This window comes from Epinephelus lanceolatus, chromosome 17 (assembly GCF_041903045.1).
Source record: "Epinephelus lanceolatus isolate andai-2023 chromosome 17, ASM4190304v1, whole genome shotgun sequence".
Classification (NCBI taxonomy): Eukaryota; Metazoa; Chordata; class Actinopteri; order Perciformes; family Serranidae; genus Epinephelus; species Epinephelus lanceolatus.
Genome location: NC_135750.1, coordinates 41,321,456 through 41,337,162, shown reverse-complemented (window position 1 = coordinate 41,337,162; position 15,707 = coordinate 41,321,456). Strand labels below are relative to the sequence as shown.

At 40.1% G+C, this 15,707-nt stretch overlaps 3 protein-coding genes across 7 annotated transcripts in view; all 3 read right to left on the bottom strand.

The window, feature by feature from the left end:
* LOC144458368 (uncharacterized) lies at positions 1-6,810 on the bottom strand. 2 transcript variants are annotated; one of them, XM_078160694.1, is made up of 4 exons: positions 3,977-6,810; positions 2,351-2,442; positions 2,030-2,140; positions 1-1,398 (listed from the first exon to the last, which is right to left on the bottom strand). In XM_078160694.1, exons 1-4 carry the CDS (start codon positions 4,010-4,012, stop codon positions 1,071-1,073), a joined length of 567 nt encoding a protein of 188 aa, XP_078016820.1. In that variant the 5' UTR covers positions 4,013-6,810; the 3' UTR covers positions 1-1,070. The 2 variants fall into 2 exon arrangements, with proteins under 2 accessions (XP_078016820.1, XP_078016818.1); XM_078160692.1 differs by lacking the exon at positions 3,977-6,810 and adding an exon at positions 2,530-2,649.
* Positions 1-15,707, bottom strand: part of hspa12a (heat shock protein 12A) — a 224,453-nt gene that overhangs the window by 126,072 nt on the left and 82,674 nt on the right. The gene's annotated exons all lie outside the window — the stretch shown is intronic.
* Positions 2,651-3,739, bottom strand: LOC144458421 (uncharacterized). The gene is made up of 2 exons (XM_078160885.1): positions 3,728-3,739; positions 2,651-3,337 (listed from the first exon to the last, which is right to left on the bottom strand). The coding sequence occupies exons 1-2, from the start codon at positions 3,737-3,739 to the stop codon at positions 2,651-2,653; spliced, it is 699 nt and encodes a 232-aa protein (XP_078017011.1).

The following is a 15,707-nucleotide window of genomic DNA, read 5'->3' as shown; positions in this document are numbered from 1 at the left end:
TTGAATGACATGTTTATTGTACAGAGTTTTCAACAAACAGCCCAACATGTATTACACATAAAGCAGTGGTAATAAATTTATACATAAAGCACCTTTCACAGAAAGACTTATACATCATACATCATCTGAACATTGTTAAACTCTTTGACATCAATTTTGCCTTTGTTTCCTCACCAGCTGATTGGACAGACGATAAAGATAAGAGGCCTTCATTGTTACTGAATAAAACAAGGAAATTGAAACTGTCCATCAACAATGGTGACAACCCCCTTTTTACTTGGTATCAGGCCCTTGAATATGAAAAAAGCGGTCTGCTCACCTGAATGATCTTAACTGAGGCATCAGTGTGTAGGAGGGAGGAAGCAGAACCATCATCTTCATTGACCTTTTATTTACAGGTTTTTTTGAAGCAATTGTACACAACAACCGCAATGACAAATAAACATAAGCCAAAAAAAACCAAAAAACTTTCAACCATGATTCCGCCACACCCTACAGTCCCAACATCACCAACAGTCTTACTGTAACCCTAATAAGTGCTGCACATACTGGACCGTAGCTAAGTAGATGTCTGCACCATGTGATTGTGATTGTCTCAGAGGATTTATGGCTGCCTTTAGTGCAGCCATTTGTTCAGCACTCAGTATGTTGCCGGTATCTGGAACAGTGACCCCATGGTGTGGCTCATCCAGCAGGCCACTGTCCTCCCAGTCCAAATGTGGTAAGTACAATCCCTGAAAAGACATGTAGATTGCTGAGCAGTGGTTTTAAAACATTCACTACCAAAACCACCAAGGACCCCAAAACAAAGACAAAAGTTCTCAAATTTTCAAAAGAAAATTGAACCACAATGCCTGAGGAACCCACTTTGCTGGATGTAGAGCTTAAAAACACATTGGCATTTTTATTTTTTAAATCTGATTGAATATACTTGATCAATTCAATTAAAATCTTCTCACACAACTTGTGCATATAATACTCTCTAGCAAATTTGAACAATGGAGCACATTATGCCCCCAAATTTTAGCTTAAATTGGCCAATAAAAGTCTAGTAGTCCTTTCAATAACTATTATACATATTGTGAATTAATATTCTCTAAAATGTGACAATTATTATTTACCTCTGCATTTTCTGATTCTTCCATGGCATCTTGATTGCTCCCCATCTCCCACAGCTGATTGGGTGTCAGGTTACCCTCAGTTCTGAGTGGGTGGTTGTCCCATCCACTGCTGAAGGTATCAAGACTCGCTTGTAGTCTTGGCAGAAATGCATAATGACAGCTGAAGAGGTGTGCAATGTTTGATAGTTCAAGAAAACCGTCCTCCTCTAGCGAGTGCAGCACACTATAGTAGACGCTGGTCACAGCACACCACACGTCTCTCCAGAGTCGTTCAATTCTGGCAAGAGAATTTGATTAAGATTAGATATGTTTTACATAGATTTATGCATGTGTTCCAACTGCATAAATTAACCAGAGATATAACCTAAAGGTCTCTAAGAAAACTGAAGGACAACTAATTGAATATTCTTTTTCTTTTCTTAATTTAAAACCTTATTTTTCAGTCACTATGTGCTGCATGTCAAAGACTTGGATATATATTTACCTTGTTTATTTTCATAAAAGATTTTATTTTGCATAGATAGACAACTTTGTTTTAGCAGTTGAAAGACTACTTAGAGGATACATGTGGGGGTGCATGAACCCCCAGCCGGGAGTCAAAAACTAGCTGGTGTACTGTATGTGGCTCTAGCCAATCCACCACCTTAGCACCCAGATTTAATTACATTTCATGATCAGATATATAGGTATACCACCATCGACCAATGCTGCAAGATTGTCACGTGGAAGACAAAGAAGTCTGCAACTTCTTGGTCATAAAAAATGAATGAATGAATGAATGAATGAATAAATAAATAAATAATAAACATTAGAGAGTTTTAAAATGAGCATTATATCAAAAGTATCCAAAACGTTTTTTTTTTTTTTTATATTTGGTCTATAGAAATAGAAGTGTAACAAAAACCTGCCTTTGATTGTGCACGCTCTTTCCAGCAATGAAACTTGACCTTCCAGTTCCCTTGACAGAGAACATCAGCCGTGCAATGTCAACATTCTCAACTCCATGATCCCCTCTTACCCTTTAAAATAAAAATATTGAGCATTTATTATTTTTGGTGCTGTAAACATTTATAACTTCAGACATTCCCTGTTTGTGTGAAAATACACACAACAACTTAACACTTAAAGATGAATAAATAAATAAAGGGTTATAGTCAAACTCAACTGCTTGATTGACATATTTTGGTGAGTTAAGTCAAGGCATGAACCACAGAACTTGTACTATTTACCTCGATGGGAATCCATGTCTTTCCACTGACTGCTGGAAGAATGCCAGTGCTGTTGAGGACCGATTGTTGTTTGCTGCACCCAGGTACATGATCTATAGAAAACATTAACAAGGTGTAAATTTTTTTTTTTTTTTTGTCAACAGTCCTCTTAAATGTTTTTTATGTCACATGAATTGCACCTTTCTTGAGAAGCCATCCACAGCACCAAAAATGACAGTGTTGTACCTGGTTAGACCAAAGACATCATTATAGTACAGCCAGCAAAAAAATATAAATGAAATATCTTTCATTTATATTGCATCAAATCCAAACATACCGTATTAGTTTGTGATTGGTGTCAACATGGACCAGAGCTTTGGGGCCAGGAACTGAGTAGGTGCGACGCACAACACACCCTAACTGGTTCAACCGACATAGGATGCCAACAGTGTCCACGCGGTGCATAGAGGCCCGCACCCTCTCCCACTGCACTCTGAATCCTCGGGCCTTCAAGCTTCCTTTAACTAAGCGGTACCCAGCATGAGGCATTTCTTTTTTTATTTCAGTGATCAAACGGTCCAACTCCATGTTTGAACAGGTGCTATAGCGTGCTCTGACAGAAAAGCCAAACTCTCTCATTCTCCTATAGATAGAGCGAGTGGACACTCCCATCAAGTTAGCAATACAGGGCACAGGAAGCTCTTGGTTGATGAAATGTAACAGTGAATCTGGAGAAATATCGAATCTTGGACGCCCGGTAGCTCCATGACAAACCTGCACAAATATTATGGGGACCTGATTGTCTCTCTCTTCAACAACCAACTTGTGCAGCTCTGTAAGTGCATCTACAATGGCTTTTGGGATCAGGACCTGGGCAGAAACAGCACTGAAAAGAACAGCCTCCTGAGAACACACAAATTCAAGGTAATCCAGGTCAAGTGGCTGCCGACTGATGATATGCTGAATCCGAGTCTGGAGTCTCTGTAACATAGTTTGTACAAGCAGTTCCTAGAGAGAAGGGAAAAGGGGGGATGTTTGAGAGCTCAAAAATAATGGTTGATTAAAAATAAATAAATAAATAATCTCTTTCACAGAAACCGGATATGCATAGACAAAGGTTACATTGACTTACATAACGTGTACCGCTCTATGTATTGACCAGCAAAATATTATAACAAATAGATAAAAAAAAAGGATAACACAACGAGCCTACATATTTATTATCATTTACTATGACTACAACCGACTCATTAAACAAAGACATAATTAAACACGGAGGCTAAACTTGAACTCGTGAAGCACAAGGCTAATGTCAGCCAAGCCACCTGTAGCAAGCAGTCTGTCCCATATTTATGTCAACTTGTTCAAGTGATCAAACATCATCAACAACACTAATACCAATCTAACCATTGTTATTCTGAGCCTGACCCCATCCTTTCGTCTAGCTACCAACGCCGTCAGTCATGGAAAGGGAAACTACCGAGAGCTAACGTTAGCCTGCAATGCTAGGAGCGCAACGTCTGGACCTAATTGAACACAAAGCGCTCCCACATGTTTCTTGGTGCAGCATAACGCACCACCTCATAATATTTCAATAATGTTGCATGATTGAAAACGAGGGGATAATAAAACAAACACGTTACTTACAGGTTGAGCTTCGTTCCCTCCTCCTCGGTTCTCCATTTTGGGTCCGGGACCGGGTCTCACTCTGGTACTATGGCGCTGGAGACCTTATAGTGATTCAACAGCGCCACCCAGTGTTGTGGAATGCCAATTGCGGGACATTTGTTTGTGGATCAGAGTGCACACGAGAAAAACAAACAGGAGGGAATATTACTGCCAAAAGTCACGTGGCTGTTTTTCTGGGCGTAGGATTGTTTTACGCGCGTGAAATTTTTTTGTAGATTTTTTTTCTGGTTGTAGGATTGTTTTGTGGTTGTAAAATTGTTTTGTAGCCGTATAATTGTTTTGTAGTGGTAAAATTGTTTTGTAGTGGTATTTTTTTTAGGTGAAGGATTTTGTTTTTCTCTTGAAGAAACATTATTAGTGTCAGAAGCATGGTGTATTTGTTTGATAGGTAAATTTCCTATTTGCAAAACAAATACATTAGTTTGTGAATTGTGTTTTGTATTTGCAAAACACAGTAAGTTTGTTTGCGAAACGGTGAACGTGCGTGAAACGCTATTGCCTGTTTGTGGAGTTTTGGCATTAATTTCACCCCATAGACTGCTGCCTTGCATTTAATAGAGCAAATTAAATCAAGGCTCGACAAAGGAGGAGTAGTTGGTGCTGTATTCTTAGATCTGCGTAAAGCATTCCATACAGTCAATCACAGTGTTTTAATATCAAAACTTACTAAATTTAATTTTTCTCCTAGAGTGCTGGCCTGGATGTCCTCATATCTATCAAACAGGAGGCAATGTGTTAGAGGGTGTGATGCACAGTCCAACTACATGAAGTGCACTATGGGCGTTCCACAAGGATCAGTTTTAGGTCCTTTATTATTTAGTCTTTATATTAACGATCTCGCTGAAGAGTGTGCTGATGTAGACCTACAGATGTACGCAGATGACACTGTTGTATATGTACATGCTAAAACAGCTGACTTAGCAGCTGTCCAGTTAACAACTGTGATGGAAAGGATCACTCTTTGGCTTGATCAATCATGTCTGAGTTTAAATGTAGATAAGACAAAATGTGTGTTTTTTTCTAAAACCATGGTACAACCTCCTAATGTTGGTATCTAATTAAAGGCAAACAAATTGACATAGTTACTGATTTTAAATATCTTGGCGTGATTCTGGACTCAAATTTGAACTTTAAGAAAGATGTTAAAAAAAATGGTTAAATCCATAAAATACAACCTAGCAAATTTCAGACATATTAGAAACTGTCTTTCTTTGGATGGAGCCAAGACATTTATGCATGCCATGATTCTGTCTCGTATGTCTTATTGTATCACCTGCTGGGGGCAGGCTGGTGATTCCACTCTAAGGTCTCTCATGTCTTTATACAAACAAACTTTAAAAAAAGGGCTGGCTGGACAAAAAGCCAATGCGTCACCATCGCTGCAGGATACTGGAGAAATATAAGTTATTGAGCTTTGAGAATTTCAGGTTATTTTCCAATTTGTGTGTGGTTTATAAAATTTTAAATGGTTTGGCCCCCCTCCACTATGTGACTTTGTGCATACTCGCCTGTTAAATTCTATCAGATCCTCCAGAATATCCTCCATACGAGACTGTACCATACCATTTCGCTGCTCTGTAACTGGGCAATCAGCTTTTTCTGTAAAGGCCACAAATCAGTGGAACACCCTGCCTGATGTTGTGAGGAGCTGCAGCTCTGTCAGCACTTTCAAAATCAACCTAAAAAATCTGTGAAAAGCTGTTCAGCTCTGTAATCACTGACTTGGTCTTCAGAACTTGGTTTTTGGAGTGTGTGTGTGTGTGTGTGTGTGTGTGGGTAGCTTGTTATTTTCTGTCTATCCTTGTATGCTATTTTTATCTGTTTTGCTATTGTACTGTATTTTTTACTGTGACCTGCCAAGGGACTACAGACGCGAATTAGCTTGAAGCTATAATCTGGTACGGCGCATCAAATGGTGACATTTATGTTTGAGCTGTACATTGTCCTTTTTAAATAAATAAAATAAAAAATTTAAAAAAAGATATTCTTCCTGAATGGAGTGCACACCAGTCTAACACTAGCTCCTGTAAAGTGATACAAGGAAGATTGTTTGGAAGCTTAATGTTGCTAACTTAGTGAGTTTCTTCAACTCTGTGTATTGGGAGTCATTTAGAGTTAGTCAGTGGAGTATTTAGTAAGCTTACTTTAAAGGCCCAGTGTGTAAAATGGGTTGAAAACAGTGACATCAGTGGTCAAATTCTAGACTGCAGGGCTCACTCGCTCACCCCTCCCGTCGGGTAAATGACGGTGGCCTCGTAGGGACAAAAAGCCTTGCGCACGACTTTTTCAGGAGTAGGTCTATCTAGCGACGAGGTGAATGTTTATTTAGAAATCTAAGCCATGTTACGATATTGTAATGAATCCCTCACGAGCAGGAGACCAGAGGAGCATTCGGGAAAAAGGCCCGTTTATTTGAGCACTCCAGAAACTCCGTTAACACTCCACTCCGTCCCAAACTCTGACTCTTCTAGCGTAACAGACACACGTCATAACTTTACACACATACTCGTTTACCATACTAAGTGGGGACCCCCCTCCCCTCTCTGCTCCGCCAATCTCCAGCCCGCACACTGACTGACAGCATAGCTGGTAACAGAGCTCAGCTGTTTATTTAGCCTAGCAATATCTCCGGACTATAGTAGCTGCAATGGACGACTTTGAACGCGATTTTGAAGAGTTTCTTGTAGCGGACACAGACCCAGAGCCATACCTGTTTGAGCCGGAGCATACAGATGAGGAACTCCATGTGTTTGATGCTGAGCGGGTGAGAAGAGAGGCTGAATGCACAGAATGGGATTCGGAGCTACTGCTACCATCGTTGGGAGATATATCACCAGGAAGAAAAGCGCTGCAGAGAGTGCATCACAAGGAGTGAAGTTGCATCTTCTTTTCCTCGCAGATGACGGTTCGGGTTCATTCTCTCCTGTTGCGTGGTAAGTGTGGTCCATTCGCAAACTTTATAACTAAAAAAACTTTTCATTACTCTCTATCAACGAACTACTAACACTCTCTGCTGTTTCTTCCTCCTTCTTCTTTCCTTCCGCTGTCTTCGTTGGTTCATTTATACACGCGAAACGTGTTCTCTGGCTGGCTGGATTGTCCACTCGGTCTGCCGTACATACATGGCGGCGCAAGATGGCGACCTCTCTAAAGCAAGGCCCTTGCTATATATATATAAAAGCATAATTATAAGGCTACGAAAACCAAACGAATTTTATTTTATAGCGATCATACACTTGTATAAACATATTAATGGGTAGAATATTCAGATTCAGATTCAGATTGACAATAAACCATGCCAAATATTACACACTGGCCCTTTAACCTGCAGGAGTTTCTGACAGCTAAAAGATTAAATAAATTCCTGAGGACTGAAAAGGAGTTCACAATGTCCCCAGACATCTTCACTGAAGAAACAGACTGAGGTCCAAATCATCAGTCAAACAGAAACATTCACTGAGTTGTATGTTTATTCACCCTGCTCACAAACAAGTCAGTCAAGGTTTGTGAAGCCAGGTCATATGGACTCATGTAGCTTGTTTATATCAAAGTATTGGTATCCCGTCATCAGGCCTTGTTATTTGAAGACAATGCATCACAATCAAATCACAGACTCTTCCTGTAGAGTAAGAACTGTACCTAACCTCCTCTAATGTGTATATAATAGTTTATACTAGTTAAATAGTATAATGAACAAATAGTTGAATATGAAAAGCATTACATGCTTTTATTATTTGCTCTTGCTTATTTTGTTAAGCTGGACATTAGGACATGGTGAATTCATGTATTTAACAAATAAATACATAAATAAAAATTTACGGAATGGTTATATATTATAGTAAAGAAAAAAATTAACAGGAATTAAATTAAACTGAAAATAAAATTCCTGTATAAAACAATACTATTGCATAACATGAAAACAACACATCACAATTAAGAAAAGAGTCAAACAAACAAGAGAAAGGAAGGGCCACACTGCCCTTTTGCCTTCTATCCACGAGCAGGTGACCCGACTGACCACTCTGCGGCCTGTTGTTACACAGAATCCTCAGTTTGAAACAGCTGCAGTGGCAGGTTCTTTTCATGAAAACAAGCATTTCTGCTCTTCCTATCACATCCGAATCCATTCAATCTAGATTCACAAGGTCCAGATTCAATTTGATTTCTGATTCAATTTGATACAATATCCATCTGATTAGGGATATTTCAGTTACAATATTAATTTTGTGTGAATATTAAATAGATTAAAAAATAATAATTTGATTTGTACAAGGAATTGTTATTACAGCTGAATATTTTAGATACGAATGTTTCTAGAGCAGCAGCAGTACAGTAAGTATATCATAGCTGTCAAGTCTCCCGTTTTGGCCGGGAAACTACCGTATTTTACCCCTCTTTCCCGCCGTCCTCCCGTATTAGTATTTTCCCGTAAATTTCCGGGTCCATGTCATTGGTCCAACAGCCCATTGGTTCGACATCCCATTAGTTCGACTGTCTGCGGTGCTGAACGGCTCGCGGCGGGCGTATGGTGTGCTGCGACCAGCTCTGGGTCAGTTGGGAAAGGCTTGAGGCGGAGCAGGCTCACGGCTTATGTGTTTGTCATTTTCTTTTTCATTTTAACCCACACCATGATCTTTTCCTGACCCTAATCAAGTGGTTTTTGTGCCGAAACCTAACCAGACCTTAACCACAGGGCATCATGATGATTTCGGAATGGACTTTGGAACAATGGGTTTAATATGGTCGGAACAATGGGATGTCGAACCAATGGGCTGTCGGACCAATGGGCAGTTCCCAAATCTCCCGTATTATAATTTTTAAAAAAAAACAAACAAAAAAAAAACATTCCTCTGCCTCTCCAAACTTAACTCTGTCACTAGCCTCACGAGAACTGCCGCCTGCAGTAGCCTGGGTGGCAGTTGTCGCGAGGTTAGTATCGACAGCGGGTCTGGTTGACAAGTGGTTATTTTAGATTTCCTGTACACTCAGGGACGGGTTTTGCTATGGGCAATGTGGGCGGCCGCCCAGGGTGCAATCTATCTATTTATCTAAGAAAAAAAAAATTTTTTTTGCCAGTTTTCTAGACTACCGCTCATTTCCATGTTAGTGGAGTGGGCACTGGGGCACCCCTATTATCACGTTTCAACCAGCAGCAGAAAGGAAAGGCGAATCCTGGAGGTTGTGGGTTGAACGGGGGTCACAGACAGGAATACGGCGGAGGCTCATAGTGCTCTGCGGCGCAAGATAACGGCTTACCGGCAACAGAGAAGTCTGACTCCAGGTCCAGTAATTTCCTCTTCATTGGTGTCATGACTGCCCAGTACCTGGACAACCGAGCCATGGCGGCACACAGGTATGTGACGTGTCAGAGGAGAAACGAGCCGTTCACATTTCTCTCTTGTGGCAGGTAACGGCCCACAAACCTCACCGCACTGTAGGGACTGTTCTTTACTTATGGAGGGACTGTCAGGAGAGGAGGGTGGCTGGTTGATTTTTATTTATTTTTTGATCCCCCCTATGTTAATCACTTATTGATGCTGTTTTTGAAATATGAATAAGTCAGTAAGTAAATAAGTTCTCGCGGCGGGCACCGAAAAATTTCCCTTATTTTCAAATCCAAAACTTGACAGGTATGAGTATATGTATATATATACAGTGCCCTCCAAAAGTATTGGAACAGTGAGGCCAATTCCTTTATTTCTGTTGTAGACTGAAAATATTTGGGTTTGACATCAAAAGATGAATATGGGACAAGAGATCAACATTTCAGCTTTTATTTCCAGGTATTTACATCTGGATCTGATACACAACTTAGAAGATAGCACCTTTTTTTTGAACCAACCCATTTTTCATGAGAGCAAAAGTATTGGAACATGTGACTGACAGGTGTGTTTTGTTGCCCAGGTGTCTCCTAATTACATTGATTATTCAAACAATAAATAGCACTAAATGTCTGAGCTCAGTTTCAGATTGGGTACAATAGGTTTTGCCTGTGCAGACTGCATTTAGAAGTGGAACCAACATGAAAACCAGAGAGCTGTCTGTGGGTGAAAAAGAAGCAATTGTGAATCTGAGAGAAGATGGACAATCAATCAGAGCCATTGCACAAACATTGGCCATAGCCAGTACAACCATTTGGAATGTCCTGAAGAAGAAAGAAACCACTGGTGTACTAAGCAACAGACGTCGAACAGGTAGACCAAGGAAAACATCAGCAGTTGATGACAGAAACATTGTGAGAGCTGTAAAGAAAGACCCTAAAACAACTGTTAGTGACATCAGCAACAACCTCCAGAGGGCAGGAGTGAAGGTATCACAATCTACTGTTCGCAGAAGACTTCATGAACAAAAGTACAGAGGCTACACCAGAAGATGCAAACCACTCATTAGCAAGAAGAATAGGAAGGCCAGGCTGGAATTTGCCAAAAGGTACAGAGATGAGCCTCAAAAATTCTGGGAAAAAGTTTTATGGACTGATGAGACAAAGATTAACTTTTTCCAAAGTGATGGAAAGGCAAAAGTTTGAAGAAAGAAAGGATCTGCTCATGATCCCAAACATACAAGCTCATCTGTGAAACACGGTGGAGGTAATGTCATGGCTTGGGCTTGCATGGCTTCTTCTGGGATGGGCTCTTTCATCCTCATTGATGATGTAACACATGATGGCAACAGCAAAATCAACTCAGAAGTCTACAGAAACATTTTGTCTGCTAATTTAAAGAAAGATGCAACCAAACTGATTGGGAGATCCTTCATCATGCAGCAAGATAACAACCCAAAACACACTGCCAAAACAACAAAGGAGTTCATCAGGGGCAAGAAGTGGAAGGTTTTAGACTGGCCAAGTCAGTCTCCAGACTTAAACCCAATAGAGCATGCATTTTACCTTCTGAAGAGGAGACTGAAGGGAGTAACCCCCCAAAACAAACAACAACTGAAAGAGGCTGCGGTGAAAGCCTGGAACAGCATCACAAAAGAAGAATGCAAAAGTTTGGTGATGTCAGTGGGTCACAGGCTTGATGCAGTTATTGAAAGCAAAGGATTTGCAACTAAATATTAAGTCTCATTCACTTTAATCTATTTTAAGTTTATATGTTCCAATACTTTTGCTCACCTAAAAATTTTGTGTTCCATTACAAATAATGCTATCTTCTAAGTTGTGTATCAGATCCAGATGTAAATACCTGGAAATAAAAGCTGAAATGTTGATCTCTTGTCTCATATTCATCTTTTGATGTCAAACCCAAATGTTTTCAGTCTACAACAAAAGTAAACCAATTGGACTCACTGTTCCAATACTTTTGGAGGGCACTGTATTAGGGCTTTCAAACACTTAAATTTTTTAATCACAATTAATCACAGAATTTCATCGTTAATCGCAAATAATCACTGGTTTAAAATGCCATCATTATGCATTTCAAAACAGTTTTGAAGTCCATAATAACAAGGTAAAGCCATTTTGTGTTTTGATTGGGAATGCAAAGAAACTGACTTCATGATCTTGATTTTTAGATTTATTTATTTTAAATCAGTGTTGCACTGCACAACAGTGTGGTCCAAGAGACAAAATATAAGCACGCAATCAACCCTCTAAGGTCCACATACAGTAGACCCATTTCTGCCTCTTTTGGGGGATAGCAGGTCAACAATATTTGTGACATAGAAGTGGTATATATATCACCTGAAAGCTGGAACCCTGGAGATCAATCTGAGCTGCAGCTCAGCACTGTTCTAGTCATAGTCATAAATCTGTCATAAACACTGCATGCAAAAAAGTGCATAGTTTATGCACAAAACTGTAGCCCCCTTCCTGAGAAGCTAACGTAACATTGGATGGTACCACTGGATTCCTAGGGTCTTCTAGTTTTGTATGATACCAGTCAGGGGCGACTCTAGGATCAGAGGTTTAGGGGTGCTGAGCACCCAGAGAGCTGCCGGCCAGGCAAGATAAATCTCACTGTTTTGCACATTTTAACACAATTTCATTCCCACATTTGTGAAAGAAAAGCACAACACTTTTTGGGAAAGTCTGTGACTAAACCATCAAATCTGATAAAGGTTATTTAAATGCTGAGCCACAGCAAAAGAGTAATGGATTGGAATCATAAAAGAAACATATCGTAACCCTAATTTCTTGGGGAGGATAACTCATTTTGATACAGCAGCTCCTCAACATACACATAAACAGTATGTATGTTTCTGGAGTAAACCAGCCCCCTATAGTGAGTACCAAAAATACCAAAAATGGACCTTGGACTTATTTTTTGGACTTTTATTTATTTATTTATAACATGTAACATTAACACATTAACTTTAATTGACTTTTTCAATGTCTGCCTGTTTCCTTCTTGTCTGTATTATATAATACAAATACATAATTAAAAATACACTTCAAAAAAAGAAAAGTACTTGAAATCTACAAAATAATAATAATAATAAAATAATAAAAGAGGTGCTGTATTTTTGTTGTTAAAATATTACGTTTCAACCAAGTACTGTATGGTTTTGACACTTTTCTAGCTTGTTAAAAAAGGACATACATTAAAAAAAAATGTAAAAAAATCTCTCAGATTTTAGGGGTGCTGGGATTCAATTTAGGAGTGCTTCAGCACCCACAAAAATGGGCTAGAAACGCCTATGATACCAGTATCATCACTCTAGCTTTAAAACTCAGCCATCTATAGCTTCTGAAAGACAGGGGGCGCCAAAAATAGCAGCACAACATATATATAGGAACAGCAGGAACAGCACGAGGGCAACGTAGGGACGCCGTTAGCCGATAGCGGTGTCTGTAATAACTCACTAAATGGCCTGTGAAAAAAGTATTTTTTCCAGCGGATGTCTTAGTTACAACATGATTGAGCTAACTGGAGTAGTTTCATGTCATATCCGACAATGGGAGGCTTTTAACAGATGACATCCTGATGTTAGCTTTGCTGCTGCTGTTAGCTGATGCTTTCTAGACATCGTGATTTCCCAAAACTGAATAAATACCACACATATCAACACAAAACTGCTTTGCTAGCTCAATCATGTTGTAACTAAGATATCCACTGGAAAGAATATTTTTTTCACGGGCCATTTAGTGAGTTTTTTTTACATGGCAGCGAAAGCTATATGAACGAGCTAACCCTTGTCTACTGAGTTTTAAAAATGCTGGCTATTTTGTTGCTTTCTGTTGACGTCACATCCCTCCTTGAGTATATCCAGTCAGCACCAAGTAATCCCCAAGCCCCAGCCAGGAGTCTTTCGGGGCCGTTCTGAGTACCTACCCCGAGGCAGGGACTTGTTTAGCCCCCGTAAAAGTTCCGGAACTCTGTCCTTCGGGGGTGGTTCCTGCGGTGGAGACACGCACCAACGGCCCCGGCCCCGTAAAATTACCCCGAAGTTCCTGATCGATGTAGGAACTGTCGTTCCTGTATTTGAGGTTAGTAAGCCACACACAGGCACTAAGTCATAGTAGTAGTAGTAAAGGCTGTAGAAGTGGACAATAGGATGAGAGTTGAGCAGTCTAAGTGCTGGATGTGACGGTAATCTAAAAATGCTTATATATAATGTCAAACATAGTCTTTAAAATGTAGGAACTGTTGCTCCTCTCATCGCTGTATTTGACGTTCATAGGCTAAACAGAAACACCACACACACACACACACACACACACACGGATGTGTCTGTGGATTAGGATGGGGTATACAGTTATACACCCTCTAACCACAGTGTGGGCTGCAATGGCAGAGTGACCTTATCTGTATTTGCACTTGATGATTCCACGGGAAGTGCAGTAACTGCAGACGCATTGTTTCAAAGTATACACACATTGCCTTTTGATGTGAGAGGGTGACAGACTTCACTCTTAGTGTTTTCAAAGTCTTATTTAAAGTATTCTAGTGTATGGTACACACTGATCACCTAGGATGCAGCATTGATCCTTTTGAATACATGAAATTGTATTACACTATATATACTATTACAGCAACAATAAAACATTATGATGAAGCATACATTATTAAAAATGCATCAAGCTGTGTGCATACATAAGACCCTAAAAAAGAGGGTAGATCATGGGGAGTACAACCAGCTGGTCCAGGAGCTTAGCTTCGATGATGGCTGTTTCCAGGCATATTTTAGGATGACTCGGGGTTTGACAACCTGCTGTCTATTGTCGGGCCGTATCGCTCTGGGTATCCAGCAACCACTACCACCAGTTTCTCCTCCATTGTTTACCAACTGTAAACTTGTTGTTGTTAGTAGTGTTGTCACGGTACCAAAATTGGGACCCACAGGACAATACCAGTGAAAGTATCACGGTTCTGAGTAGTATCATGATACCACAACAAAAATTAGGCAGATGTGCCTTTTGTCATTTATAAAAAGATAAATCACTTTTCTATAATAAATCAATGATATTTCAATGGAATAAATTACTTATTGACTTATTCATACATCAAAAACAGCATCAATAAGTGATTAACATAGGGGGGATCAAAATAAAATAAATAAATAAAATAAAAATCAACCAGCCACCCTCCTCCTCTGATAAGTTAAGAACAGTCCCTTCAGTGCGGTGAGGTTTGTGGACCGTTACCTGCCACAAAGACAGAAATGTGAACCGCTCGTTTCTCCTCTGACACGTCACACGGATCGGCTGTTCAGGTACTTCTGGGCAGTCATGACACCAACGAAGAGGAAATTATTGGACCTGGAGCCGGGCTTCTCGGTTGCCGGTAAGCCGTTATTTTGCAGTGGCCATAGTGCTCCGCCGTATTCCTGTCTGTGACCCCCGTTCAACCGACAACCGGCAGGATTCGCCTTTTGTTTCTGCTGCTGGTTGAAATCTGTACTCGCATAGCGTGCTCCTGAGTGATTTCTTTTGCTTGCACAAAACTATTTTTAGTCGCAAATGCCAGTAAATGCTCGCACCGTAGAGCTCTGTAGTGGAAAACAAATCACTGTAGCAAATATAAACAAATCTAACCTACAAGTAAAAAGAAATAAATAATAACTTTCACTTTCCTGAATACCTGAAATGTCACTGGAAAACAAACCACTGCAGCAGCATACTGAGTGCCAGGTGGCCAGGGCGCGCCCTTATTGGACGGCGCATGGACACTCACCCTCTTGCGACTGGACTTTGAACTTATCCCACAGTAGTGGTACCGTGAAGCACCATGGTACTATGGTACTCTAACATTATGGTATCATATGTACTGTGGTGTTTTAGTACCGCGGTCTACTGTTGGTACCAGTATACCGTACAACACTAGTCGTTACTACCACAGAAAATCAGCCAGGTGCCTCAGGTGCCTAGAGGGCAGAAACGTGAGGCGCGTTGCAACACAAAAAACGCAAGCAAAAAGCTTCATTCTCATTAAAAACAATTACAAAAAGTCACCTCAAGCTGCTAAAACGCTTTCTGTGATCAAGACCTAACACTACAATTTTCAAAAAACACAAATGACTACCTGTGGGTCCCTAGGACTCACTACATCAAAAACCTATCAACATCACTGCAAGTATTCCGATTCAATATTACAGTTCATTGCAATTTTTGTTAACACTAGACCACTGGAAAAAGTTGAATTAGAGGCTGTATTTCATGAGGCATATTTCCGAAAATAATGCACATCACATGGCAGTCAGTCTTTCTGACTTTAATTTCAGCAGCATCATTCAGAAAAGTGGTAAATAA

Bases quoted from the DNA above. Each gene is read 5' to 3' on its own strand.
- LOC144458368 (XM_078160692.1), bottom strand. From the start codon at position 2,640: ATGAAAGATATTTCATTTATATTTTTTTGCTGGCTGTACTATAATGAT. The intron at 2,443-2,529 runs GTGCAATTCATG...TGTTTTCTATAG, and splicing joins TGGATGGCTTCTCAAGAAAG to ATCATGTACCTGGGTGCAGC. The intron at 1,399-2,029 runs GCAGGTTTTTGT...TTCTCTTGCCAG, and splicing joins AAGAGCGTGCACAATCAAAG to AATTGAACGACTCTGGAGAG.